Here is a 26,705-nt window from a genome sequence, read left to right as displayed (position 1 = left end):
TAGGAATTCGCCAGTGCGGATTGCCTACACAGTGAGGAACATGATAGCCCTGAGGAATTTGAACCTCAAATTTCCGACCGTTGCTGTGCTATGCGCCAGCTGTCCCAAAGTATTTACCCACCTAACGGTCATATCATTGAAGGGCATTTATGTCTTATCATGCGGGCTGCTCCCTAGGCTATAAATAGCCGCCCCCTACAACCACTAGCTGGTTGGCTGCTCTGAGAGAAACTGACACTTGTCATTTGAGAGCATCCCATCCTCCGAGGACTTTGAGCGAAAATCATCAAGTGAGGAAAAACCCCAAACCCAAACACCTACAAACCCAAAGTGATTGAGCATCACTGAAGAGATTGATCCTGCGTGGATCCGACGCTTGTTACCTTTGAAGACTGTGCTTCTTCCAGACGGTTAGGCGTCATGGTCTAGAGCATCCAAGAGGAAATTGTGGATCGCCGAGTGACCGAGTTTGTGAAGGTTCGGAAGTCACCTGAAGACTTACCACGAGTGATTGGACGAGGTCTGTGCGACCTTAGTTTAAGGAGAATACGGTGAGGACTGTGTGTCCGGGACTGGGTGTCCTCAGGTTTAAATACCTAGCCGCTCCAACCAGACGTACAACTGAGACAACAGTTGGAACTGGTCTATCAAATCATTGTCTTCACCAAGCCAACTGGTTCTATTTCCTCAACTCTTTCATTTCCTCATTCCTGTGTTGTGCAATTGTTCATATCTGTGTTTGAAGACTTTGACTGAAGACTTTCTCAATTTCCTCAGTTCAATTTCCTCAGTCTGTTTGTCTTCATCCTGTGTTATCCTGTGTTTACGCTTTCTGTACTCTGTGCTTGTTTTCATTTCATCATGATGACTATGCTTGTGTTCTGCTATGCATACTTTTGAGTACTTATTCCGCTGCAAGTAGTTCTTCGCTAAGGAATTTCCCCACCCACAAATTCCTCAAAAATCGCCTATTCACCCCCCTCTAGTCGATATAACGCACTTTCAGACTGAACTGGGTGGTGACATAGGAATAAAAGGCGGTGAGTGTGGCTAAAGCATCGGATTTACGACGAAGAGGAAAAGTCCAGACATAATGAGAATAATCATCTAGGATCACCAAGTAGTATAGATAGCCCGTGTTACTCGCAACGGGAGACGTCCAAACATCACTATGAAGCAATTGAAACGGAAAAGTGAAAACTGAAGTAGACGCACTAAAGGGAAGACGAACGTGCTTGCCTAAGCGGCAGGCCTCACAAGAGTGCTCGTCGAGCTTGTTACATGAGAAAGAGAAACTCCTAAGAATTTGACGTAATACTGTGGGGTTGGGGTGGCCCAAGCGAGCATGCCAGAGGTCAACGCCAGCGGCAAGGGCGACTGGTGTGGAGGTGGAGGCGCCGGCGTGCACGGGGTAGAGCTGATCGGGACTATCACATCGGTGAAGGATCATCCGGGTACGGGCGTCTTTCACAGAAAAACCAACACCGTCGAATTCAACAGTAAGTGGGTTCTCACTAGTAAGACGACGAACGGAAACTAGGTTTGTGACTAATTCAGGGGAAACAAGAACATTAGACATAGTAATGGGTGTGGAAGTGGAGGGAAAACTAGTGCTACCGATGTGAGTGATAGGTAAGGAGGAGCCGTTGCCGATGGTGATACGAGTGGGTGTGCGAACAGGAGTGGAGGAGGTTAGGTTACCGGGATGAGCTGTCATGTGCGCAGTAGCACCTGAGTCCATGTACCAGTCGCCTCCACCGACAGAGCTACTCGGCGACGACGCGGAGTGCTGGGCGGCGAGGAGGGTGGGGTCCCATGGCACAGGTACCGGCGACGGCGGGAGGCCCTCATAGGGCGGCGCCAGGGCGGGCGGGCCATAACCACCGAGGGAAGGCGACGGCGGGAGGCCCCCGTAGGGCGGCGCCGGGACGGGTGGACCATAACCGCCGACGGGCGGCGGCGCAAGGAGGGCGCCGTAGCCGGCGCCATTCGGCTGGTAAGGTGGCAACGGGTAACACCAGCCCGGAGAAGCCATCGACGGGGCGGGCAAAGCATGGCCGCCGGTCATTGGCGGGGCCGGCTGCATGTGGGTGACGCCGGGCGCGCCGTACGGCGGCGGGGCCGCGCTGGAGGGCGCCAGCTGCATGTGGGTGACGCCGGGCGCGCCGTACGGCGGTTGGGCTGCACCGGAGGGCGCTGGCGGCGGGACGGCAGAGGCGACGGCGGACAGGCCGGTGGACGCCATAGCGGGTCCGACGGCGGCGGTTGGGTAGCGGCGGCGGCGCGGAGGAGTCACGCGGCAACGGCGGGGTGGCGGCGGCGGCGCGGGAGGAGTCGCGTGGCGGCGGTTGGGTAGCGGCGGCGGCGCAGAGAAGTCGCGCGGCGGCGGCGGGGTGGCGGCGGCGCGGGAGGAGTCGCGCGGCGGCGGCGCGGGAGGATTCGCGCGGCGGCGCGGGAGGAGCGTGCGGCAGCAGCGGAAGGCGAGGATTAAAACTTAAAAACTGATACCATGTAGAGAGATGTTTTGCAATACAATAATCCTTGTATTGATTTGGGGTGCTGGTGCACGCATATATAATACAAGGGAATGCCTCTACCTCAACTATAGAAGACTAGGAGGTGGGCCACAACTCCAATACACATGCAGTACAAAATACATACTCAACAAACCGGGAACACAAAAAAAGTACTATACAATATCGGTAGTACAATTCAAAAATTAACCAAATCTCGTCTGCGTAGAAATTAGTCAAAAAAAATTACATGTTCTCTCCCAACCCAAAAATGAAAACCAAAAAAGTGAAAAAAAAGATAAAAAGGAAGGTAAAATTGAAAGTTAAATAGAAATAATGGATAAAAACTAAAACAGCAAAGAAAAACGAAATGCAAAAAAGGACGTCACTTGTTCCCTGCACCCTGTAGGACAAAAAGTAAAAACGAACAGACCCAACGTTACAGGCCCACACAAGCCCAGGGGACAAAACCCATCACACGCATGCGACAAAACAAATTGGCCGCGCCTTGCTACAAGGGTTCCGCCTGGACAAAACACGAATCGTGACGTGATTGAATCTAACGGTGGGAAAAGTGAATGAGACCAAAAAGTTTCTCAGCTAAATGAGTTTTAGCAAAACCGTAAATTAAATACATGTGTATTCAAATACACCCAATCCAAGTGCGCCCTAAAGGTATGGTGGAAACATTTCCTATGCGACGAATTAATGCTGTTGGATCGACCTGTTTGCATGTAATCGTGCCAAGTAGGCGAGATTTGAATTTTGTCGATAGACGGCCTTGCAAAATGGGGTTCTTCCTTGTTTTACAAAGGTGGATTTGCAAGATTCATCGGAAAGTCTAGAGCTCGGCACATGCAAGGCAGAAATAAACCAGTAGCGCAATTCAAACATAGGCATGCACTCCTTGACTAAACACGAGCATCGTACAATTATTTCTGCTCAAATCTGCCAGCGATAACCAGCGCTCATTAACCACTGTCTCCATGCGGGTAAGCGCGAACACTAATCACGGGATCCAGGGCCCCTAACAGCGGGCATTCATTCCAAGCACAGATTGCTCACCACAGCAGAAACACGACGACCGGCACGGCCACCGCCACCACCGCGCCGAGGCTCCACGGCTCCGAGTCGCTGGCGCCACTCTTGTGCTCGTCGGCAGGCGGCTGATCTCCGTCCGCCCCAGGTCCTTCCGCCGGCGTCTCCACCACGGGCGTTGGCGAAGGCACGGGCTCTTTGGCCGGCTTCGGCGGTGGCGCGGTGTGGTTCTTTGGCGACGGAGGCAGGGCCGCCGGGGCCTTAGCAGGTGCAGGGGCCACGACCGGCGCCAGAGGAGCAGGCGCAGGCGCCTTGGGAGCAGGAGCCGGGGCCGGCGGCGTGGGCACCTTCGCCTCGGCGGTGAAGGACGAGATGGCGTCGCTCACCTGCAGCACGGCGATGTCCCAGGGCGCCTCCTTGACCGACTTCACGTAGAACACGGCGGCGGTCCCGTTCACCCCCTCCGCTGGCCGGAACGAGACGTGGTCGTCCTTGCCGCCCCGCGTGATGTTCACGATGCCGGCGGCCCCCGGCGCGCCGTGGGCCTGGTAGAGGCTGGCGGCCTGCCTGAACCCGCCGTCGAGGGTACGGAGCCTGGCGTCGCCGAGGTAGTCGAGGAGGACGTGCAGGGAGAGCACGCGCGCGAGGGCGTCCGGCTGGAGGCGCCGCTCCCCGAGCCGCGCCACGGCGGCGTTGTCGACGGCGAGGACGGTGACGGGGCTGCGCCCGTCGATCTCGGCGCTGAGGTTCGCGGCGGCCAGGGCGGCGCTGAACTGGGCGAAGTCCGGGCTGGCGGCGGCGAGGGTCTCCGTGATGTTGTGCCGTCCGGCCTGGCCCTGGCACAGCGGGGACGCGCAGAGGAGGAGGAGCAGGAGGACGGAGCAGGGGACGGCTCCGGTGGACGCCATAGTGCACCGCTGCGCGCCGGGAAAGGACTACCGCGCTCCTCTCGTGTAGCTGGGCCGCTGGTGTCTGGAGAGGGGGAGGAAGGGTTTAGGCCAGGCCCCTAGATATACTACGATGAAACTGCCGCGTGAGCCTCACGTGGTCCGGCCGGAGCCAAAACCACCGTGTGAGAGGCGATACGAGGTGGGGACACGTCGTCAGACGCGCGCGCACGCCACTGTGCATGGAGATACGCACGCACGAAGGGTGGGTGTGCATGCAGCAGGATATGGAAATGCTTAATAATGTTACTACGACAGTGAGTTAATGCTATATTTTTTCGATTGGGGTGAATCAATGCATGCAATTTGTGACCGCATGCTATTTGTGCGCTGCTTAGCTGGTGGCCCGTCCCGTTCTTTGCCTCTTTGACAGTGGAGACAACCGGACGAAAGCTTGACTGGGCATGCATCAATGGCGGCCGAGGTAAAAATGGGAGATGACGAGAGATGCGTGGTAATGAGCCTTGTTTGGATGCCAAATCGGTGGCGTGCCATGGTCTGTCGTCTGCTACCAACCGTGCTTCTTGTGGCCGGACTACATAAATGGTTCCCTTTATCACATGGTTCCAAAGGTGTGCGTGGCGAGGCGTCTACTGGGGAGAGGAATGCTTTCACGCTGCTAGCTGGAGAAGATTGGACTGTCTAGTGACATTTGTACACACGATCGACCTACTAGCTAGAGTGTCACAAGAAACAAGAAACGGAAACATATGTACACGGCCTCCATTAAGACATTGTGGTGAAGTGGTAACCGCGGCTCTTTCCTGGAAACTTCGCGGGGCTCTACCTGCCTACGTTTTTTTTTTTCTGAGTAACCTACCTGCCTACGTTGGTCATGCTGGTTTGGGGCTCCTTCGCTCCTACTTAACCCGGCCCATTTCGGCAACTCCTCGTTGAAAAGTGTGTATATACCATCTTATCTCTGTGAACGACTCCTCAAAAAAAAATCTCTCTGTTAACTACTAAGCACCCACCACACTACTATTTCGTGACCACGATACCCCTTTGGGTCCGCGTCGCTCTCGTCGGGGCGACAACCAAACATTAGCCTCCGCCATGCCCTGCCCTTTGTCCCTCTCCCTCGTTGCCACCAATGGAGGCTATCGGGAAACTGTATTGCCACCGATGAAGGTGGCAGTGAGGTCCTCGTCGCTCTGCTCTTGAGTACATATCAGGTGCTCTATCCCCTCAAGTGCGCCTATAATACAAGCTCCCCTGAACCGCTGGATTTGAGATCCAAGGGTCATGTGAGGAGCTTCGGCAAAATCGCAAAAAGAACTCCAGGAGGCAGATAATTGCGAGCAGGTCCATCATCTCGGCTGGTAACCCTGGGATCTCAGATCCAATGGCCCCACAGGAGTTTGTATCATGGGAGCACATGAGGGGCTGGAGCACCTGATATGCCCCCTCTAATCTCTAGTGCAGGCTCAAGAAGACGAGGTGACTGCCACGGGTGGAGAAGGCGACACCCCTCCACGACAAGCGACACTCGATGGTGATGATCGTTCTGTTGTGCGAGTGGAGGGTGATGGCCGTGGACCGTGGGCCATTCTAGCAGTACTCATTCCAGATCTCAAAGCCCCGGGTCTTGAACCTCTCAAGCGGCCTCAACCTTGCCAGATTTAGACACTGTGGTGTTCATCTGTCGGATCTACGCTTGTCGGGGTGGTGAACGTGGTGGTGGAGGCCAGAAGAATCCCCGGTTGGCAATGTTAGCCCGACCGTGGCAACGCTCTCATGTGTGTCGTCGCCTACTTGGCGACATCGAGGTATACTTCCTCCCCTTCCCTCGCCTTCTCATGTCCCAGACAAAAACCCAAATCCGCTCCTGGATTGGGCGACAATGGTGTTGTGAGCATCGTTGGTTTATTGAGATGGGTGTGTGTTGGTTTGCTTGATCCGGTTGGCCGGCTGCTGGTAGCGGTGTGGTACGAGTGTCACGGGAGGTGCTAGCGTCTTGTTGGGCCTAGTGTTCCCCACGACAATTCATGTTTGTTATTTACTAGTTCTCCACATAGGCTTGTTAGCGTGGGTACCATCGTGTCTAGCTAGGGAAGGATATAGTTTCGCTCCCTCGGCTATAGTGGTGTATAAGGGGTGGCAGAAGCACAGAGATCATCCCCGTGAGCACTATACCACTTCTCTGCATGGTCTCAACTAACTTCTTCACTGGCATCCTAGTTGTGCACACTTGTATAGAAATGGGCATTAGAGGATATCCATGGAGGCGGTTAGCAGCCTAGAAATTTCTAGAGGCCTCGAATGATCTAGTGCAGGTGGTTATTTTGTTTAGGGAAATAAACTCAGGAGGCTCAGTAAAAGAAACTGCTTCAAACAATATTTTGGAGGCGGTTCTAGTGAAGGAACCACTTCGAGTAACACCCAGCCACGTGTGCTTTCAGATATGAAACCGCTTCTATCTTGTTACTAACCATGGGCGGCAGCCTTTTCTCTTCTCTCTCACTTGATTTGCCTCTATTCCTTTTTCCATTTCCTTGTCTTCCTCGACAACCATTGGCCAAAACCCCAGCATCCTCGCCCCATCGCCACCTTCTCCTCCATGGCCAGCAGCACCACTAGCCGGATCTAGAGCTCAGTCGTCACCGCCGACCGAGCACATTGACGCTTGAGTCACCTGCACATGATGCGTCTCGCCCGAAATGAGACAAACCCCGCCATACCCCCGGTCGATGGGAACAGTGGTTGCGGTGGCGACCAGAAGGCGAGTTGGTTTGAGGAACCCAGAAGGATAAGGCCGCCGCCAACATCCTCCATCGAGGCCTCCACCACCACTGTTGTTGATCTCGTAGACGAAGCTCCCGCATGTTACCAACCTTCGTGTCGACGAAACTCTTTGGGGATGGTGTTTTAGGCTTAGGATAATTATGTGTTCGTGTTAATGGTTTCATATGTTAATTCTGAATATAGTCATGAACTCATGATAGGCGATTGGTGTTGTAGTAAGAAACATATCCGAAACTTCAACTTTAGATTTTTTGCGTATGATGAAAAAAACCTGTAATGCCGTCAGGCTTTAGGGTTTAGGCCTAAGAATTTGGTTGTAATACCATTGCAACCATCCCCTTAAGCCTAAACTCCCAATTATGTTGTAAGTAGGTTTTAGGGTTTAGGCATGAGTCAAAATTCCTGTAATACTTTTTTCTCTAGTGCTCAAGTTTGATTTGCTTTTTGTGTCAACATGAAGAAGGGGCTCTGAAGCTTCCTTAGAAATCATTAGTGGCTCAATGGTCTCCTAAGTAAGCAGAGCATGGACTTGTTCCATATTATCCATGTTTAGAAGAAATAGGAGTCCCTAACAATTCGGAGGGACATTCTGGGCCCCCTTTATGCTTGCACATGGAGTACGTCGAACATCGACACTTGAGATATACTCCTATGTATTAACAAAAGTTCAACAAATCCACACCCTTATGTATGACAACATAGACGAGTAGTTGGATCGATAGTTGCAGCCATAACTTATGGACTAATGGTGAAAGTTGTAAGCTTTGACAGGCATGTGTTGAAGAAGAGCTAATATTCTTTAACTCATGTTGCGAGAGCAGTTATACCTTTTATGTAGAATATAAGGTTCACTATGTTATCATGTCTATACATTTCTCCCTCTCACCTCTAAATGAAAACTTGGTACCAAGTGCTCTCTTGAAACGATATCCCATTTTAAGCCACTGCACAAAAAGGGGTTACATATTTGACGTCTCTTTATAGAGTTTTTGCCTTATGCTCATCTATTGGATGTTTCGCCGCCTCCTGCTTCTTGGAGATGCTGAGAGAGTCTCCGGTTTGTACCATGTCTCTGCTCAAGAAATGGTGAGCGTGATCTGAATAAATTTGGAGACTGGTATCAGGTAGATCTTTTCAAGTAAATACATTGAATATATATATATATATATATATATATATATATATATATATATATATATATCATATTTATCATCTTAATCTGTGTATACACTAGGGTATCATCCCCACTTGTTCCACTGGCAATTGGATTGTAAAGTTGGATAGAGAGTAGTGAGATAATCTTTCTCCCCCTCTCCTTCTCATAACGTGGACTTCAATTTACTAAGGTATATAATATACTAGTGGACCCATTGCGCCATATGGCGCAGAGACAGATTCCATGTTAGCGATGAAAAGAAATCCATGGTTTATTTGATTTTGTTACGGGCAAGCACATATGGCAACAAATTCTCTCTTAGTTGGGGAAAATGGGTGTTTGTTGTCTACAATAGATGTATACATATTTAAATTTGGTAGCATAGAGTTATATTTGAAACAAAAACTATGTAACAAATCTAATCCCCTTTAGTATGAAACAACGGTATTTTGTTGTCTATAATGAGATGCATATACACATTCTAATTTGGTAGCCCAAACTCCCATCCAAAATCATGCCACTGCAAATACGTGTATCTTGTTGATCCATGTGCGCATTGTAAAAGCAACATGCATTAGTTGTTTTAGTTGTGAGCATGCACATACAGTAACAAATTTAACCGCCTTTAATAAGAAATATAGGTTTGTTGTCTACAATAATATGTACATGCACATTTTTACTTTGATAGCGTAGAGTCTCATTCAAAACCACATCGTCTTGAAAATATTAATAATCTTCTGTTTGAGCAAGTACGCACGGCAAGAATTTAGACCCTTCTATATTAAAAAAAAAGTAGTAGGCCTTATACTATTTTAAGAAGAGAAGTGTTTCTATAAACCTTGTTTTGTGTGTTTGAAAAAAGGAGTATTTATGTGCCACTTAGACGTGTGTATATTTCAAAGCAGTCATATGGCAGCCACTTCGCCCATGAATCAAGCGACTTATTTATCTTTCTTCCTCGGCACTTATTTAGCCCTTCATCCTCGGCAGCTTCGTTCGGTCAGAGACAAAACTCCTCAGTAGTACTTCCATCGTCTCAATAACGGGGATGGAGATCATCTACTACAATAAATAACAATAACATATCTCTATATCTTGAACACTAATAACATCATTTATGGTACATTTGGTCAATCAACCAATTAGCAGAAGAATAACATTTCTCTATATCTTGAATTCCACATATGGGATTATTAATATCTCAACTTGTATGGATGGTTTCACTCGTAACAATACATATGCCACAAAATGTCCATCAGATGAATCAATCAAATAGGAGGAACTGGGGAGAATTTGAAACTGAAACAAAGAATTGATCCTAACTACGTGAAGTGCAGTAGCTTTACAGCCACTGAATTATTTTGCTGCTACTCCACCAGGAAAGTGCAGAGCTTCAAGAACCAAAAGACGCCACTCGAGCTCTCTTCGGACTCATAAGCCCTGTTGTTGTTTATATTATTAACCCCTAAAGGTTAGCATCTCTATTGTTCTCTGACCCTTATTAGCATCTCTATTCATCATAATGGTGTTGTTTGAAAAAATCACAGTACAATGCACAATGGAATTAGTGCCACATTTTGATGCCAGTAATTAAAAAAACACCCTTAAGAAACACAATCAACTGAACCTTCAACACAAGTAGGCCTAGAGCTAGAAAACAATACATCATATTGCTAAGCAAAAGCAAGTAGAAATATCAAACTGAGAGGCAGAACTATTTGTAAACCAAAATGTAGGCCAAGTAAACAGAAACATCAGTGATTTTCTCGACGTCACACGGGAGATAGCAATAGCAAACATATAGATGCCCTCTGGGTAACACTGAACTCTTTAAGTAGAGCAAACAAAAGGTAAGTCTAAACATGCTTTTATTTAGTCACAGCACAACACAAGCTTACTTGATATCCTAGGCATAAGCATGACTACCAACAACATATGAGGATCTAACAAATGCTAGATACCACAACCAATTTTAAACTTTACACAACTTCATGAATATACTTAATCTCTTGGCAGCACAATATCTATACTACTCGAGGAAGTAAATAATCAAATGCCACTCACACAGGAGTTGTAGGGTTCTATCATTTCCAGTTTACAATCCGAAGAAAACTATATAGTTGATCTGCAAGTAATTACATGACATGACAATGGCTTCGACAATATCCATCTTTTATGGCATGAACACATTTATTGATTACAGTTAGTAATGAGAAGTGATGGTAGCTCACTCTATAACATCGTCCACACCAGGAAAATATAGTAAATCAGTCAGATCTCATGACAAATATGATATGCAATTCTTGGAAAGAGAACTATCTAGAGAACAAACTTACATGTAAAGATGTGGCATGGCTTGTGAAAATGGAGTAGTGTGATGTTACACTATTGGCTATTGCTATAGAAAAACTGTTGCAACAACAAAAAGAAAAACTAAAAATTGTGCTTATGTGCAATATAATGCCTGGCCATCAATATTTTGCATCAAATCTTAGCAAATGCTCTAAATACATATATCAGGAACTTCTTCTAATACTCTAGCAACATAATCTAAATTAGCCGAAGTGGAATCCTTCAGAACTAAGCCTACCGAAAATGAGAAATGTTTGGTGTCTCACAAGATGCAGAGGAAATAATGTTTTCATACAAAGAAACCGAAGCAAAAAGTGGTGTAAATTTTGCCAATTTTTTTTAAATAATACAATTTTTTTTAAATTACAGAAATAATACGCAGAAAAAAGAATTTGCAAGAATAATACACCGTCGGCCCACTGCAGGCCGACTGAGCCCAGTCGGCCCACAGCAGGCCGATCGGCTATCAGGAGGCCGACTGCAGGCCGGGCAGCCACGCGGCGGCCGTTGGTTGGTCGTGCCACGTCGCGAGGGGGGAGGCAGCGGCCTGTCGGCGTGGTGCGCCCCTGTCGGCGTCCCGCCCGCCGATCGGCCACCTGGTGGCCGACAGGGTGCGGCCGACCTGACGCGCGCTGGCCAGCCCGCCCTTATCCTCTCCTTCTCTCTTTCCTTCATTCTTTCTTCTCCCTGCCCGCCCATATCCTCTCCTTCCTCCATTATTCTTCTCCCGTGGCTCATTCTGCTGTGTTCTTCCTCCTCCTCTCTCTACAGAAAAATGGCACACATTTGTACACCTAAATGAGCAACATTTTCGCGATTTTGGCACCGTGAATGGGTTCAACTCATTTAGGGCAGCGAAAAGAGGTGTCGATCTACTGACGGGGTAGCTCGTGGTGGTCGTGGTGAGCATTTTGGTGGAGGTGGTGGTGGTGAAGTTGGGGCAGTGTTCGTCGTTGGGGCAGTTGGGGTGGTGAGGTGGTGGTGGTGGTGGAGGTGGTGGAGGTGGTGGTCGTTCGTCGTTCGTCGTTCGTCGTTCGTCGTTCTTCGTTCTTCGTTCTTCGTTCGCACGCACGCTTCAAGGGTATATTTCAGCCCTCATTTTATTTTTCGTAGGTGCTCCGGGATTATATGTAAATATTGTTATTTGCCGCGGTAGTATACGTAAATATTTGTGTGCGATTTTTTTTGGCCCGGTAGTATACGGAAATATTGTTATTTGCCCCGGTAGTATACGTAAATATTATTCGTTCGCACGCACGCTTCGTTCGATGTGAAAATAAATTTGTGTGCGATTATTCGTAATATAGTTGTAGGTGTGTGAATTGTATTAGTTGTTAGTGGGATAATAAGTTGTTGCTTAATACTTGACATGTACACAGGTGCGGGATAAGAAGTTGGAAACATGAATAAAAAGTTGGAAAGAAGAGACAAGTTTTTTTTGAAGAGTTGGGGTCGGCATGTGCATAGCAAAACGAATAATATTACATGTTAAAGAACGATGTTAAAAAATAGAGTTGGAAACATAATAAAAATTTAAAAAACGATGTTAAAATATAGAGTTTGAAGAGTTGGGGTCGGCATGTGCATAGCAAAACGAATAATATTACATGTTAAAAAACGATGTTAAAAAACGAATAAGAAGTTTTTTTTTAAGAGTTGGAAACATAATAAAAATTTAATAAGAAAGCAAAAGATAGGATTAAAATAGAATTTAAAATAGATTAAAATAAGACGCATGATCGTAGAAATAAGACGCATGCCTTTTTCTAAATTATTTTAACATAGATTAAAATAAAAAATACATCAACATGGCCATATAATTCAAATAAACTGAATTATCATATTTGTCGGTTATATTATTATTATTATTTGAGGCCTATTTATTATTAGTAAACATGGGCCTATTTATTATATTATTTACTATGGTCCTGGTAATATATATATATATATAGACATGTCTAATACTTGTATTTATATGTTGAAAAAAAATAGGTGAGTCGAGATGTCCGATGTAGTGAAGTTGAGATTTTACTATGGTCCTGGTACTGTCCAAACAAATGAGTTGGGAGCAGATCTGAGTGAATTTACTCACATAGAGGTTGCAATCAGCGCACCACAAACATGGTCTGTTAGTCAGTTGAAAGAATGGATTGCGGCAAGTTTAGGTCTTGATACTGAAACACACACCGTCGGTGTTCATGCATTGTGGACACGGTCAAGTTCAAAAATTTACTTTTATTTGAGGCCAATAGAGGGAGACTCCGATTGGGTGCGGTGGTTACAAGGTTGTGAACGAAGGGGATGCAATCCTGTTGCTTTAGTGCTTCCCGTCGTGAAGGAGGTCATTGCACATGAAGGGGAGGGTGGCTACGAAGGACAGAGCAGTCATGTAGAAGGAGGAAATGCTTATGGTTACGACCAAGGACAGAGCAGTCAGGTAGAAGGAGGAAATGCTTATGGTTATGAACCAGGGCAGAGTAGTCAGGTAGAAGGAGCAAATGCCGATGGTGATTACAATGGCGAGGTGGACGCTGACGAGGTAGATGGGCACATGCAGAACCAGATGGAAGAAGAAGACACCGATGTTGAAAGGGGTCATGCCGATGATTCTGACGAGTCAGATGAAGAAGAAAATGAAGAGGAGGTCCCGAATCCTGCATGGTGGAATCATGACTTATCATTTGCAATGACCGTGAATGATGGACATGATTCAGACTGGCAATATCACCAGAACAATATTGCGACGGGTGCTATGTATCCGAACAAGCAAGCCCTGAAGGATGCAATAATTAATTGGGCAATGTCCACGCAAAGGGTTTTCAAAGCTGAGGTGTCCAGTCAGAAATTCCTCACAATGGTATGCAAGAATGCAGATTGTCCCGCAAGGGTGCACGGCTTTCTCCCTAAGTATGGCACAAGTTGGGTGATAAGTGACTTAGTTAATCACACTTGTCTTATTCCCTGCATCCCTCAAGATCATGCCAACCTTTCATCCACGCTTATTGCTCGACTGTTTTACGATGAGATAGTGCAAGGCAAAGCTATGGAAGTGAAGGCAGTGCAGACAAAAGTGTTCGCTAGGTTGAAGTACAGAATTTCTTATGGCAAGGCTTGGAGGGCTAAGCATGTAGCGCTTGAGAGGAGATTTGGTTCTTATTTTGATGCATATGACTCTGTTGTCCACCTCCTCCACACCCTGCAGCAGCGCAATCCAGGCACCTATATCGATATCCAAGACATGTTCATGCCAGAGTTCCCAACTGTGAGGGTTTTGCATCGTCTCTTCTTCTCTTTCGGTGTATGCATCGAAGCTTTCAGGCATTGCCGACCGGTGATATGTGTTGACGGTACTTTTCTCACAGGCAAGTACAAGGGTCAGATACTGACAGCCATAGGTCAAGACGGCCAAAATCAAGTCGTCCCACTGGCATTTGCTTTTGTGGAGAGTGAGCACCGGCAAGATCATATTTAGATAGAACATAATATGTACTTATGTACGAGACAAATGACTATGTACTTATGTACGAGACAAATGACTACTCTACAAGATCATATTTAGATAGAACATAATATTCATACAACGAGACATTACAAACAACTAGATAGAACTACATCCAAATTAAATGGCACGTAACTGAACTCACAACATACAGCATAAAAACTACATGAAGTCATCATCGTCATCCTCGATCGATGCAGAACTCTTGCCCTTCGACGATGAAGAACGCTTGCCCTTCGACGATGCAGGAACCTTGCCCTTCGATGATGAAGAACTCTTGCCCTTCGACGATGCAGAAACCTTGCCCTTCGATGATGAAGAACTCTTGCCCTTCGACGATGCAGAACCCGAAAGCGGCGGCATGAAGATATCATCTTCGTCCTCGCTCTCCTCAGTCCATAAACATGGATTATTTGCTGCAATCCTTCTGAAAGTTTCACTCTTCGGCACCACTACCTTCTTCCACCTGTCATGCAACCTAAGAAGTTCTTTACGTACCTCCTCATAGGTCCTTTCAGGCCACCCAGAACTACGTAATTGGTGAGCCAACTCATTCATTATGGTGTCACTACCGGTGAGTTCGTCCCAGGAAACTATCCTATTATCCATCCTGAAATCGGTAGCTAGCCTCAGAAGAGTCCTGCTCATCCCAGGGTGAAAACTACGATCGAAAGGATAATGGGACATCTCAACTACACTACACTGCAATGCTTATCCAGCTCCGTCTGAAGGGGGTTTTATAGATAGAGACGAGAAAATGGCGGGAAAGAACGACTGTGGTATGGCGGGAAAGGTTGGCGGGAAATGGGAGGAGGGAAACGGGTGGCGGGAAATTGTTTGGCGGGAAATGGGTGGCGGGAAATGGATGGCGGGAAATGGATGGCGGGAAAAGCGCAGTTTGGAAATGTCGATAACTTTCAAAACAAATGTTCATCACAATGGAAAAAGGTTCCCGCCTTTCAAAAAATGCATGCAATTTTTTTGGAAAATATAATAAGAAATGGTTCGTGCCACTAAATGAATGTACGTCACCTTTGCTGGAAATATTCTCGTGTTTCCAAAAAATATCCATGACATTCTACAAAATGGTACTCCCTTCATCCCATAATATAAGATGATATTACAATCAATATACTCACATATCACGTGGGTTAACAAATGTTTAGATGGATCATGACATTTTAAGAAAATATTCGCGTGTTTCTAAAAAAAGTTTGTGAAAATTTCAGAAAAGCATTTAAAAAAATGTTGTGTGGTTTAAAAAAAATGATATTTCCATTAAAAATGTATTTGAAGAAATGTTACCATGTATTCATAACGTGTTAAAATATATACTTTTAAAAAATATTCGCGTGTATTATTAAAAATAGGCATGCACCAGTCGGCCCACAGCAGGCCAACTGAGCATAGTCGGCCCACTACAGGCCTATCGGTGTACTGCAGGCCGACTGGGCCCTGTCGGCCAACTGCAGGCCGACTGGGCTTGAATCTGCTGGCCGACAGCCCAATCGGCCAGCAGCAAACTGATGGGCCTCCAGTCGGCCTGCTGTGGGCCGACTGGGCTCTGTCGGCCTGCAGTAGGCCGATGGTGTATTATTTTTGAAAAATCTTTTTTTTGCGTATTATTTCTGTAATTTTTTTTTAAAAATGTATTATTTAAAAAAAATTAGCGTAAATTTTGGTGTTTAAATGTGCCACCTTAAAACTTTATTGATATCATCTTCATCATCAGCAAGCCGCGGCGAATCAAGCAGATTTCCACGCTTCAGCTCCCTCAAACTGAGAAAGCCACTCCCGATTCGATGCCACTGTTATTATGTATAGCATGCTTAGCTTACTATGCAAGAACGCAAGTACAACAGAATCTCTGTGATATCTACTAAAAAGAAATTGCATTGTACGCATATATTCATTTCAATTAATTTACTACTAACCACTACGACAGATGGAAAATGTCAATAGCTGAACCCAAAAGGAAACAACGAAAATGGAATAACCTGATTGACACAATGGAATAACTGGGCAACAGGGGTAGATCCTTTTGTAGCTTGTGCATCATCTGCCAAAGGAAGCTAAAATAATGGGTTGACAGGCCTAAAAGGAAACCTCAAATATCTCTATTTCATAAGTAGCAGGACTCTTGATACAGAGGACCCATGGCGACGACCCCAGGTCAACAGGAGGAGGGAGGTGAGGAGTGACAACTACACATTTATCTCATTATCTATATAAGATCCCGTTTTGCCTAGCCTCAATTTGAACTCCACCCAAAAAAAATCTTAAGCACCTAAAAATATTCATCTCCTGTTGGTCATACAACAAATATGTTAAAAAAACATTGGAATATTTATGCATCCACGAAATTATTGATCTTCCAGTCCAAGTGATAATGGATAATAGTAACACGACGACATTAGCAGCATAGGTCAATTACTAAAATGCCAAAGCCAAATATCTTTTGAGGTTTCTGCATAATACAAATTTCACTTCTGCTTCAGTAGACCCCCCTAAACACATCGATGGTTGATATTACCCTATACCCTTTCATAATAAAGGATAGGATGGTCCTTTTTCGAAAGTACACCCGTTGTAAAAGCAAGGCCACTTACTATTTAAAAGCGCGATATAAAAATCTTAAGAAAATGAGAGAAAGCATGCACAAGGAATCAAACCCCTAACCTCGTCCAACTAATTAGGCTTCTTACCACTCAGCTACTCCGCCACTCCTGAGGTTAGGAAGCACGAAACATATAAGGCATCGCTATGGTTCAGGTAGCGTTGCATCAGACCTGGTCGGGTCTTTCTTCAGGTAGTTTCCTTCGAATCTGCATCAAGGAATTAATTTGTCCCGTTTATCAGCTTCCTAGAATTAATTGATCCCAAAAATCGCGGTTGGTTGGAATGGAACGTAGGTCCGGCTTGCTTTCCTTGTCATTCTGTTTCTCAAACTAATCAGACCCACAAATCAAGCTACGACATATTCTTTTATTTTATACCGGATAGAATTTTGTTTCTTTCCTTCTAAAGTTAGCTCCCTGTACATGTTAAATTTGCTTCCATTGAATAAAGTTTTGTCCAATGTAACTATTTGTTTATTATTATTTGTTCAGAAACAAACTGTTGTATCAATTTTTTATTATTTTCCATCAAGACTCGACCTCGTAACTTCTGACGCCACTGAACTTTGCTTCGATCTAAAGTGAGTCAATTTGATAGAACACCATCCACTACATATGATCTATTTTTGGACATCCTTCAAATGACCCTAACTTTTGCAAGCAGGTGGGCATGCCCATGGTAGGAATCCATGCCCAGTTTGAACAACGTTCTACATCATATGCAAGATGCGACATGTCCGGTCATTTATCGGCTTTTATAAGGAGAAAAATCTAGAAAATGCAAAAATTGTCTAATACCTAAACACTTTGGCATGGTGCTTTGAATTGGCCATACAAGGCCATGGAAAAAAAATGAGGCCATTTAAGGGATGTCGAGAAATGAGGTGCTCCCAAACAGACCCTTCTCGCCTACCTGATCAACACCGTTCGTTAAACATCGTATTTTTGGAAATCTCAAGACTGACCTCAACTTTTGCAAGCTGGTGAACTTGCCCAGGTTAGGCATATGTGCCTAGTTTGAACGACTTCCGACACCATATGTACGTTGTGACACATCGGGCCATTTTTCATGCTCGGACCATTTTCACCGGGAAAACTTCAGAAAATGAAAAAATTGTCAACATCCCAAACAACTTGGCATGGTACCTTGATGTGTTCACACAAGGCCATGGAAAAATGGGGTCATTTCAAAGATGTCAAGAAATAATGTGCTCTCACATGGAGCCTTCTTGCCTACCCGAACACCCTCTGTTAAACAAGGTCTTGTTTTGTACATCCTTGAAATGAACCCAACTTTTGCAGCAAGGTGGGTATGCCCATGATAGGAATCCAGGCAAGGTTTGAACTATTTCCAACACTGTATGCTAGTTGTGACACATCTGACTATTTATTAGCCTTTTTCACCCAAAAAGTCAGAAAATGCAAAATTTATTAAAAATCCAAACAACTTGGCATGGTGTCTTGAATTGGTCATACAATGGCATGAACAAAAAAAAGAACAATTTCAAGGATGTCGAGAAACAACGTGCTCTAAGACAGAGCTTTCTAGCACTCGAACATCCTCCATTCAACATGGTATATTTTTTGGACATTCTTGAAATTAATTACCTTAACTTTTGCAAGCAGGTGGGCATGCCCATGGTAGGAGTCCATGCCAGGTTTGAACGATTTTCGATACCGTATGCAAGTTGTGACACGTCCTGCCATTTATCGGCCTTTTTTCATTGGAAAAAATCTATAAAATGCAAAACTTGTTAAAAAAACTCAAACAACTTGGCATGCTGCCTTGAATTGGTCATAAAAGGGCATGAAAAAAAACTGGGGCCATTTCAAGGATGTCGAGAAACAATGTGCTCTCAAACGGAGAATTCTGGCCAACCCGAACATCCTTCATTCAACATGGTGTATTTTTTGGAAATCCTAGAAATGATCTCTACTTTTGCAAGCAGGTGCAAATGCCCATTGTAGGCATCATGTTAGGTTTGAACAATTTTCGACACCGATGCAAGTTGCGACACGTCCAGCCATTTATCGACATTTTTTCACCGGAAAAACTTCAAAAAATGCAAAAGTTATCGAAAAATGAAACAACTTGGTATAGTGGCTTAAATTGGTCATATAATGCCATGAAAAAATGAAGCCATTTCAAGGATGTCGAGAAACAACGTGCTCTCAGATGGAGCTTTCTGACCTATGCGAAGGCCCTTCGTTCAACATAGTCTATTTTTCGACATCTTTGAAATGACCTCAACTTTTTTCAAGTAGGTGGACATGCCAATGGTAGGAATTCATGCCAGACACCGATGCAAGTTGCGACACGTTCGGCCATTCATCGGCCTTTTTTCACCGGGAAAACTCCAGAAAATGCAAAACTTGTCAAAACCCCAATTAAATTTGTGTATGTGTATATTCTTGTTTTGCTTCAGTACAATTTATTTTGCAAACAGTAAATGTTTCCATCAAACAGAAATATTGTTTTTGCTACATCAGAATATACTTACAATTCATTGAAATGCTACCATAGAGCATAGAAATAATGCTTCTATCGAGGCGAAAAATATTTCTATCAACACGGTCGATAAATATGGAATAAATATGTTCTCATCACACCATAAAAAGGATGCTTCTACTGATAAAGAATAATGCTTCCATGCCACTTAAGCTTGTTGGGCTGCACAAAAATACATCTCGAATAACGAAATTCCTATTCTGACCCCGAGACCAAATGCACCCTTGTGAACTGTAAAACTTCAAAAAATTAGTAAACAAAATAAAAAAAATCTGATTTTTTTGGTTGTAAACTTTGACAAATTTTTGCATGCCTGCAAAATTTGAGCACGAAATGACATTCGTGGAAGTCGTGGCAAAAAAACAAAATTAGTACTTCAAAATGTTTATAAAAATAGCATTTTTGGAGCATTGATTTTTTTGCCACGGTTTCCAGTATTGTCATCTTGTGCTGAACTATGGCAAGCATATAGAGCATTTGTCAAAGTTTAGAAAGAAAATTCATAACATTTTTACTTTGTTTTTGATTTACTGTTCATCCGGGTGCATTTGAGCTTAGGAGCAGCTACTCCACGTCCCTCGAATAATAATTATTCTCTTATATTTGTATGTGTGAAGCCAATCAAAACTTACTAGATTTTTTATAATAAATGAAATTTGGCGTGATTTATGGGAAGCAATTTCCGGCTAATGGTCAAATACTATAAATCTTTCTTTTTCAAGTACTATAAATCTACCATATGTTGAAGCGTACGTTCAATCAGGAAGCACTAAATTAGAAAGCAACGAGAGGGTGCATATGTAGCGGACGTGTTTAGCGGAACGATCAACTAGAGCAATGAATTAAGGATCGAGGATCCAAACCTACAAACCATGTGTGGGCCATATTAAAATATTGAACCTCTATAGTGTGATGGGCAGCCGGTTTTTAACTAAGAGCAGTGTCATATCATAATGATCACAGGAGTCAAGGTGGCCTGTTGGTTACCACTTTCATACGATGGCTAGAGGTCTCGAGTTCGAAGGTAGGTTTTTGCGTATTCTTTGAACTTTAATACAAGAGAACGAAAAGGTGTTAGTGGGCCGGCCCAGGCCGGAGGAGTACTTCGATGACGTATGTACGGACGGGTTACCCATCATACATACGAAACTAGATACGATTTGACAAAAGTCTATATTATCCTTTATACCTTTTGTGAAAGGGGGTCTACCGAAGCGGGGCTCTACAAATTTTAGGTCTATATAAACTGTGAAGTGGTTTTAAAATCTTATCAGAGAGAAGCCTAGCATGGCAGAGAAGGCTACAAACAATCAAGAACCTGTGAACTGATTGTTAATTCGTAATATAGTTCCACGCGAACTTCAGACATCAAAATTTAGTTTTTGAAAAGAAGAAGCAATTTGTCCTTTGCTAGGCTAAACATAAAAGAAAGAACATGATAATATTTAGACGAAGAATGAGATGGTTAGCCACATTCAGTTTTTGATAGCTCACTGCCCACCTCCATGGTAGGCAAGCACAGAGGAATTATTTCAGTTTGCAGCAGAAAGCCAATAACTCCAGTATCAACAACCTGCATGCATAATAAGAAGGTCAAAAGGCTTCTTCCAAAATCAAGAAGCATTTGGTATTTGGAAACACATGCAGCTTATTGCAAAAGCAAGAAGAAAAGATTAGATAGAAAAATGTTTGTTTATAAGGCAACAGTAGTTCAACCAACATCCAACCACATAGTATGCAATTGAAAGATGATTGTCAACGGCAGGTCAAGCACAACTATATCTGATGGACCGCAAGGCACACATGAACAATGAAACAAAGAAGTTGGTTGTTAGTTGATGATGTAGGACCTTGTGAGTTTTGTTCATATAGTCATCCGGACACAGAAATCTGAAGCAAGCACATGACAACATATATTCTGAAATTACAGAGCAGAACTGGCTAGAGAAGAAAGTCAGTCGCAGATGCTACATCGACCAAAAAAAATCAAGAAATCAAGATTTGCTCGAGTTGAGACGTGAATGAAAAGAAATCATGGCTACTATTCCATATAAACATAAGGAACGTGTAATCCAATCTCGGGATGAAAAAAGGTTGCATCATATCTATATATGCAGTCCATATTCCATTCACATAAATTTATTACAACACAATCTATAATTCAAGCAGTCTTTTTCTTTCTTGCCACTTATGAGTAGAACAAAACACACCAAAAAGACAAGAAGCAATCATGGCAATCTAATAAATGTCTTCACACTTTCAAAAAAAAATATGAATCAACTCTCAAGATCAAGCGACGGGCACCTTTCGTGTCTACTATCGCCAGGCTCAACACCAACTCCACATATGAATAAGCACATGCTGCCTTCCACATGACAACACGACATCCACCTATCTCTCGTTGCCTTAGAATAAAAGAGGGAACGATGTGTGAAGCTAACTTGAATCAGATGCGCTCGTTGTAGCTCGACCAAGCCGCCCCCATGGTCTGACCGGCGCTTCCGCTGCCTGTATAGGCTGCTGCAGGTTAGAAGACGAGCCTGAGAGCCTCCTTGTTGGTCCTGGAGGCCCTGATCCAAGGAGCGGATCGAGTCACCACCAAGCACCAGGTCGTGCCCGACCTCGCCGGTGCAGACCGGTGACCCTCACCCGTTCGATGCCGCGCCTCCCTCTCCCCTTCCTCTCTTTCTCCCTCATTTCCTTCCTTCTCTCTCCCTCTCATCTGCTGGCACAAAACCAGTGAAATCAAAATAGAGGAAAGAGAGGGCACGGAGGGGAATGGGATTACCTGTGAGTGGAGGTGAGGATGGAGACGCAGGGTTCCTCCAGTACAGAGGGGCTCTGGCTGGGCTGCTCCGGGACCTCGCGGTGCACGTTGCCGCCGCCGTGCTCTGAAGCATACCTCTTGTGAGCCGGGCGCGCGCGTTCCGAGCCATCTGGCACGCCATCCTAAACGCATGTGGGGAGGCCGAGCCCATCTTACCGGACCTCATGCACCGTGCGTGTTGCCGTTGCCGCCGACGCCATCTGCTCGTGGTCGCCTGTCCCCGCTTCTGCACAAATGCTGTTATGCGGAGCAAGGTGGATGCAGAGGAGGCGGCGGCGCTCACGAAGCAGCGGAGGCGAACCGATCCGCCTCCCTGGCTGGCATCCGCGCCTCTCCTCCTTCTCCGGCCGGCGACACCCGGTTGAGCTCCTCCTCCCACGGCTTCCTCACAAGCTGGGGTGGATAAGGAGCTCGTGAGGCGATGGATCTTGTCGAAAGAAGAGGAAGAGCTTCTGGGGCTGAGGGGGAGGGAGGACCGGAGGAGCGAGGTGGCGCGGCGGCTGTGTTGACGAGGAAGGGAGGAGTGAGGAGGAGAAAGGGTTGTGGCAGCTATGGGTTGGGGGCACCCACACCGCACCCTCCTGCTGCGGTGCTGCCGTAGACGAGACGCGGCATGGCGCATGAGTCAGATAGGCAGAGCACGACGCAGGAGTCAGGCACAACACCAGACAAACCCTACACGTGAGGGCCCCAAACGCGAATGCAAACGACGACGCGACGACCCCGACGAGACGCGCATCCAGTGCAGCCGTCGAGCGGGAACAGGAGCAGCGCCGGCCCACCCGTCATCTCCACAAGCCAAAGGCAGGTTCAGAAGCCGGGTGCAGACACAATGGCTGACCCCTCCGCAACTGTCTCCACGACGCACGACGCACACAGTGCATGGGAACGACCCGTCAAAGGCGGTTGACCCAAGAAAACTAACCCACACCGTGTGACATGCAGCTAACTCAGCTAATGCGCGGGACCAGGGGCAGCATCGCCCACCCGTCATTGGTACAACACATGCGCGGGTGCAGAAACGGCACTAACCAACCAGCCAAAGCAGCGAACGGCAAAAGCAGCCGCTCACGGCACGCGCGACGCAGGCAGAAAATACATATTTGACCTGTGGACCAAAAACGATTCAAGATTTGAACTGCTTTCGAAAAAAAATCACGCTGCTGACCCTTTCATGTGGCGCCCGACAGCAAGGCGCCGCACACTACCGTGCAACGCTTTTTCCTTAGGCGTCGCACCCCCGGCCAGCGTGGCAGCCCGGGGCCAGGCGCGGCCCCACAGCCAGTGGCGCAGCGCCTAACCGCTGGGCGCCACACAGTGCAATGTGCAGCGCCTATCGCTTGGGCGCTGCACTATGACTTAACACTAGCGCAACTGGGCTTTAGCGCCAGTTCGTAAGGGCCTTTAGTGCCGGTTCCACAACCGGCACTAAAGAATGGGGACTAAAGGCCCCTCCCTTTACTACCGGTTCATCACGAACCGGCGCTAAAGTGCCACCACATGGCACGAGCCAGGCCCGGGTGCGGGTAGACCATTAGTACCGGTTGGTAACACCAACCGGTACTAAATGTTTGGGGGGTTTTGGTTTTATTTTTATTTTTCCTTTTATTTTGTGTTTTCCATTTAATTCTATTTTGTTTGCTGGTATTTTACGATGCTACATATTGTACACGTTATGCATATATATAAACAGATTTTCTCGTAGAACCGATATATATATATATATATATACACAATTTCTCCTACATGTTGCCTTGGTGTCTTCGGAGCACGATGACAAGTGGTTCATGGGGCGGTAGCGGGTAATAGTATTCTCCTTTGGGATCTATGACCTGGTCGAGAAAAAATCCCGCTATTTCCTCTTGAAGTGCTAGTATGCGCTCCGTTGGTAGGAGCTGCTCCCGCACCTTTCTGAACTGTTAAGAAGGAGATCAATATGCATGTGTATTAGTTGTGTGACTAGATATCGATAATAGTGTAAAAATTTGTGAATAGTTTCTGACAAACGTACCCAGTCCTGTCTTTGAGATCTGCTCCTTTCGGACGCCATCATGCGAATGTTCTCGCAAACGTAGTATGCACACAGATCAGTCCCCGATGCCTGCTTCAGGGCCTTTACGGGAATGGAATTTAATCAGATAATGATTAATCAAGCATGATAATTAATTAATGATATTGAAACAAGAATTAAAGAGATGGTAGCTAGCTAACTAGTACTACTTAATTACTTACCTTGCGTCGATACCAAAACAACTTTTTTGGCCATTTGCCTGGAGTCACCTTGATGAACTTTGCCCAGGCCCTGCCCGCCGTCAAAGAAAATGAATAAAGGGGTTATTAAATAGTTCATATTAGGAAATGACGAACTAAATAGGCCAGTTAATAATGATTGAAATTACCTGTTGACTATCCCAAACAAGATGGTGTAGTCACTTTCTTTTTTAAGTAGTGAGTCCAGTACTTCAACTTTTCCTTCTTCAACTTTAATGTCTAACAAGATCCAGTGGAAACTGCATGCGCACACATTTGCATGTCTTAATTAAGCGGGCATGTGCATAACACTAATCAACTACCCTAAACCCTATACACTTAATTATTAACATCTAGCTAGCTTGTAAGCAAAAACAGAATTTGTAGTACAAGACAGTGTGACTCATAGGAAGTTGTAAGGAAGTAGTATATCTTCATTGGTATTGAGGCGCTTCAAGAACTCTAGCATGCTTTCCTCTAAACTTGCTCGACAACTTGGAATATTCCATGTGTATTCATTAACGGTATTTGGGTCAATGAACCCAATGCCATAGCGTCCAGATTTTTTCATTTCATACATCTTCATCCTGCATAATACCACAGAAAAGAATATAGTGAGGATAATTACAGGTAATGATTGATCAAAATGATCACTACAGCTAGCTTGAGACTTAAATTACAGAAAGAAATCACTTACAGACAATAGAACCTGACGATAGATTTGTCAAGTGCATCTTGATTGAATAACTGAAATAGTTCCGAATACTCAACGGACACAGCTTTCTCATGGAAGTAATGCTCCTCCTTGACATTCACCATGAGGGACTCTCGATTGGAAATCTTGTTAATGTTCATGTACCATTCATGCAATTCATACATTCTCGTTGGGAGGTTCTTGACCTCGTCTGGCTCGACCAAAGGTTGGCCCCGGATTTCCGTTTTATTTCCTCCTCTCTAAGCGGAGACATGGGCTCGATATCGAGGAGTTGTCCAACAGTGATCTTGAGCATTTCAGCCTGCATTATATGCTCATCGGTCATTACCACATTGCCTAGCTGGGGAACGTTAACGGTTTGCCCACAATAATATTGGGCGCGCGTACTCTCATGTGTTGTTGGCACAACAAGCGGGGGGATCGATTGCGCCGCCTGTTCTCCTAGCTGGGGAACGGTTTTCCCGCATTTTTGACAGCTGCTTGTAATTGGCTCGATCTCGAGCTCGCTTCTTTCTGTAGTCGTGCTCGATGTGCCTTCCTGATTTGGCGCTCATAGTCTGAGTCAACAGGCTTGGGAGCTGGTTTTCTTGCCATATGAATAAAGTGGTCAATAACTTTCTCAGCCACTTTCTCCCTTGGTGGCGGTGCCGGTTTCGGTCCAAAATGGGTGTCCACTTGGGCCCGCACTATGGCATTGTTTTGCTCCTCAGTCATGTCGTAAGGCCTATGAGGAAGAGGACCGAGGCTTGGACCATATTTATATCGCTTGCCTCCGCCTGTACCTTCTGTACTACCTCGACTCGTACCACTACGCACCATAGCTGCGGTGTGTCTCTTCTGCGATTGCTGAGGCGGAGGAGATGGCTGGCGTGGCTGAGTTGGAGCAGGAGTCTGCTCACGCATTGGTGGACTTGGAGGAGCGGGAGTCTGCTGACACGATGGCGGACTTCGAGGAGGAGTCTGCTCACGCGTTCGTGTACTTGGATGAGCGAGAGTCTGCTGACACGGTGGCAGACTTCGAGGAGGAGTCGGCTCACGCGTTCGTGGACTTGGAGGAGCGGGAGTCTGCTGACTCGGTGACGGACTTCGAGGAGGAGTCGGCTCACGCGTTCGTGGACTTGGAGGAGCGGGAGTCTGCTGACTCGGTGGCGGACTTCGAGGAGGAGTCGGCAGACGCGGTGTCGGTGGCCTTCGAAAGATGATGCAATCCTTTCTCCATAGGATGATACGATGTATGGCCTCTCCCAATGTGTGCTCGTCGTCACCTCCAGGAATGTCAAGCTCTAGCCCCGAATATTGGTCCACCACATCATCAACCAAGACACGAGCATAGCCCGCTGGAATCGGGGTGCAATGGAAGGTTGCTTCGGGGGTATTTGTAAAAGCAACGGCATCCGCCACCTTCATGGATATGTTCTTCATTTTGAAGTGTAGATCACAGTTAGTGTTCTCTATGATGTTATCCACAAGGTATGTATCCAGCAGTGCGTCGCCCGGGGCGGAACCAACGCTGCTTCTCGGCATGGATGGGACGGT

General features: G+C 45.9%; 1 protein-coding gene and 1 long non-coding RNA gene across 2 annotated transcripts; both read right to left on the bottom strand.

The window, feature by feature from the left end:
- Positions 1 to 3,398: 3,398 nt before the first annotated feature.
- LOC109732207 (fasciclin-like arabinogalactan protein 1) lies at positions 3,399 to 4,545 on the bottom strand. The gene has a single exon (XM_020291404.3). It carries the CDS (start codon positions 4,457 to 4,459, stop codon positions 3,575 to 3,577), a length of 885 nt encoding a protein of 294 aa, XP_020146993.1. The 5' UTR covers positions 4,460 to 4,545; the 3' UTR covers positions 3,399 to 3,574.
- Positions 4,546 to 21,455: 16,910 nt separating this feature from the next.
- Positions 21,456 to 22,818, bottom strand: LOC120969907 (uncharacterized). Its single transcript, XR_005764393.2, has 2 exons — positions 22,166 to 22,818; positions 21,456 to 22,099 (listed from the first exon to the last, which is right to left on the bottom strand). It is a non-coding gene; the product is annotated as an uncharacterized lncRNA (long non-coding RNA).
- Between the last annotated feature and the right edge of the window lie 3,887 nt (positions 22,819 to 26,705).

The sequence above is a fragment of the Aegilops tauschii genome, chromosome 7, assembly GCF_002575655.3.
Source record: "Aegilops tauschii subsp. strangulata cultivar AL8/78 chromosome 7, Aet v6.0, whole genome shotgun sequence".
Classification (NCBI taxonomy): domain Eukaryota; kingdom Viridiplantae; phylum Streptophyta; class Magnoliopsida; order Poales; family Poaceae; genus Aegilops; species Aegilops tauschii.
The sequence above is the reverse complement of the archived record's forward strand: the minus strand, read 5'-3'. Positions and strand labels throughout refer to the sequence as shown.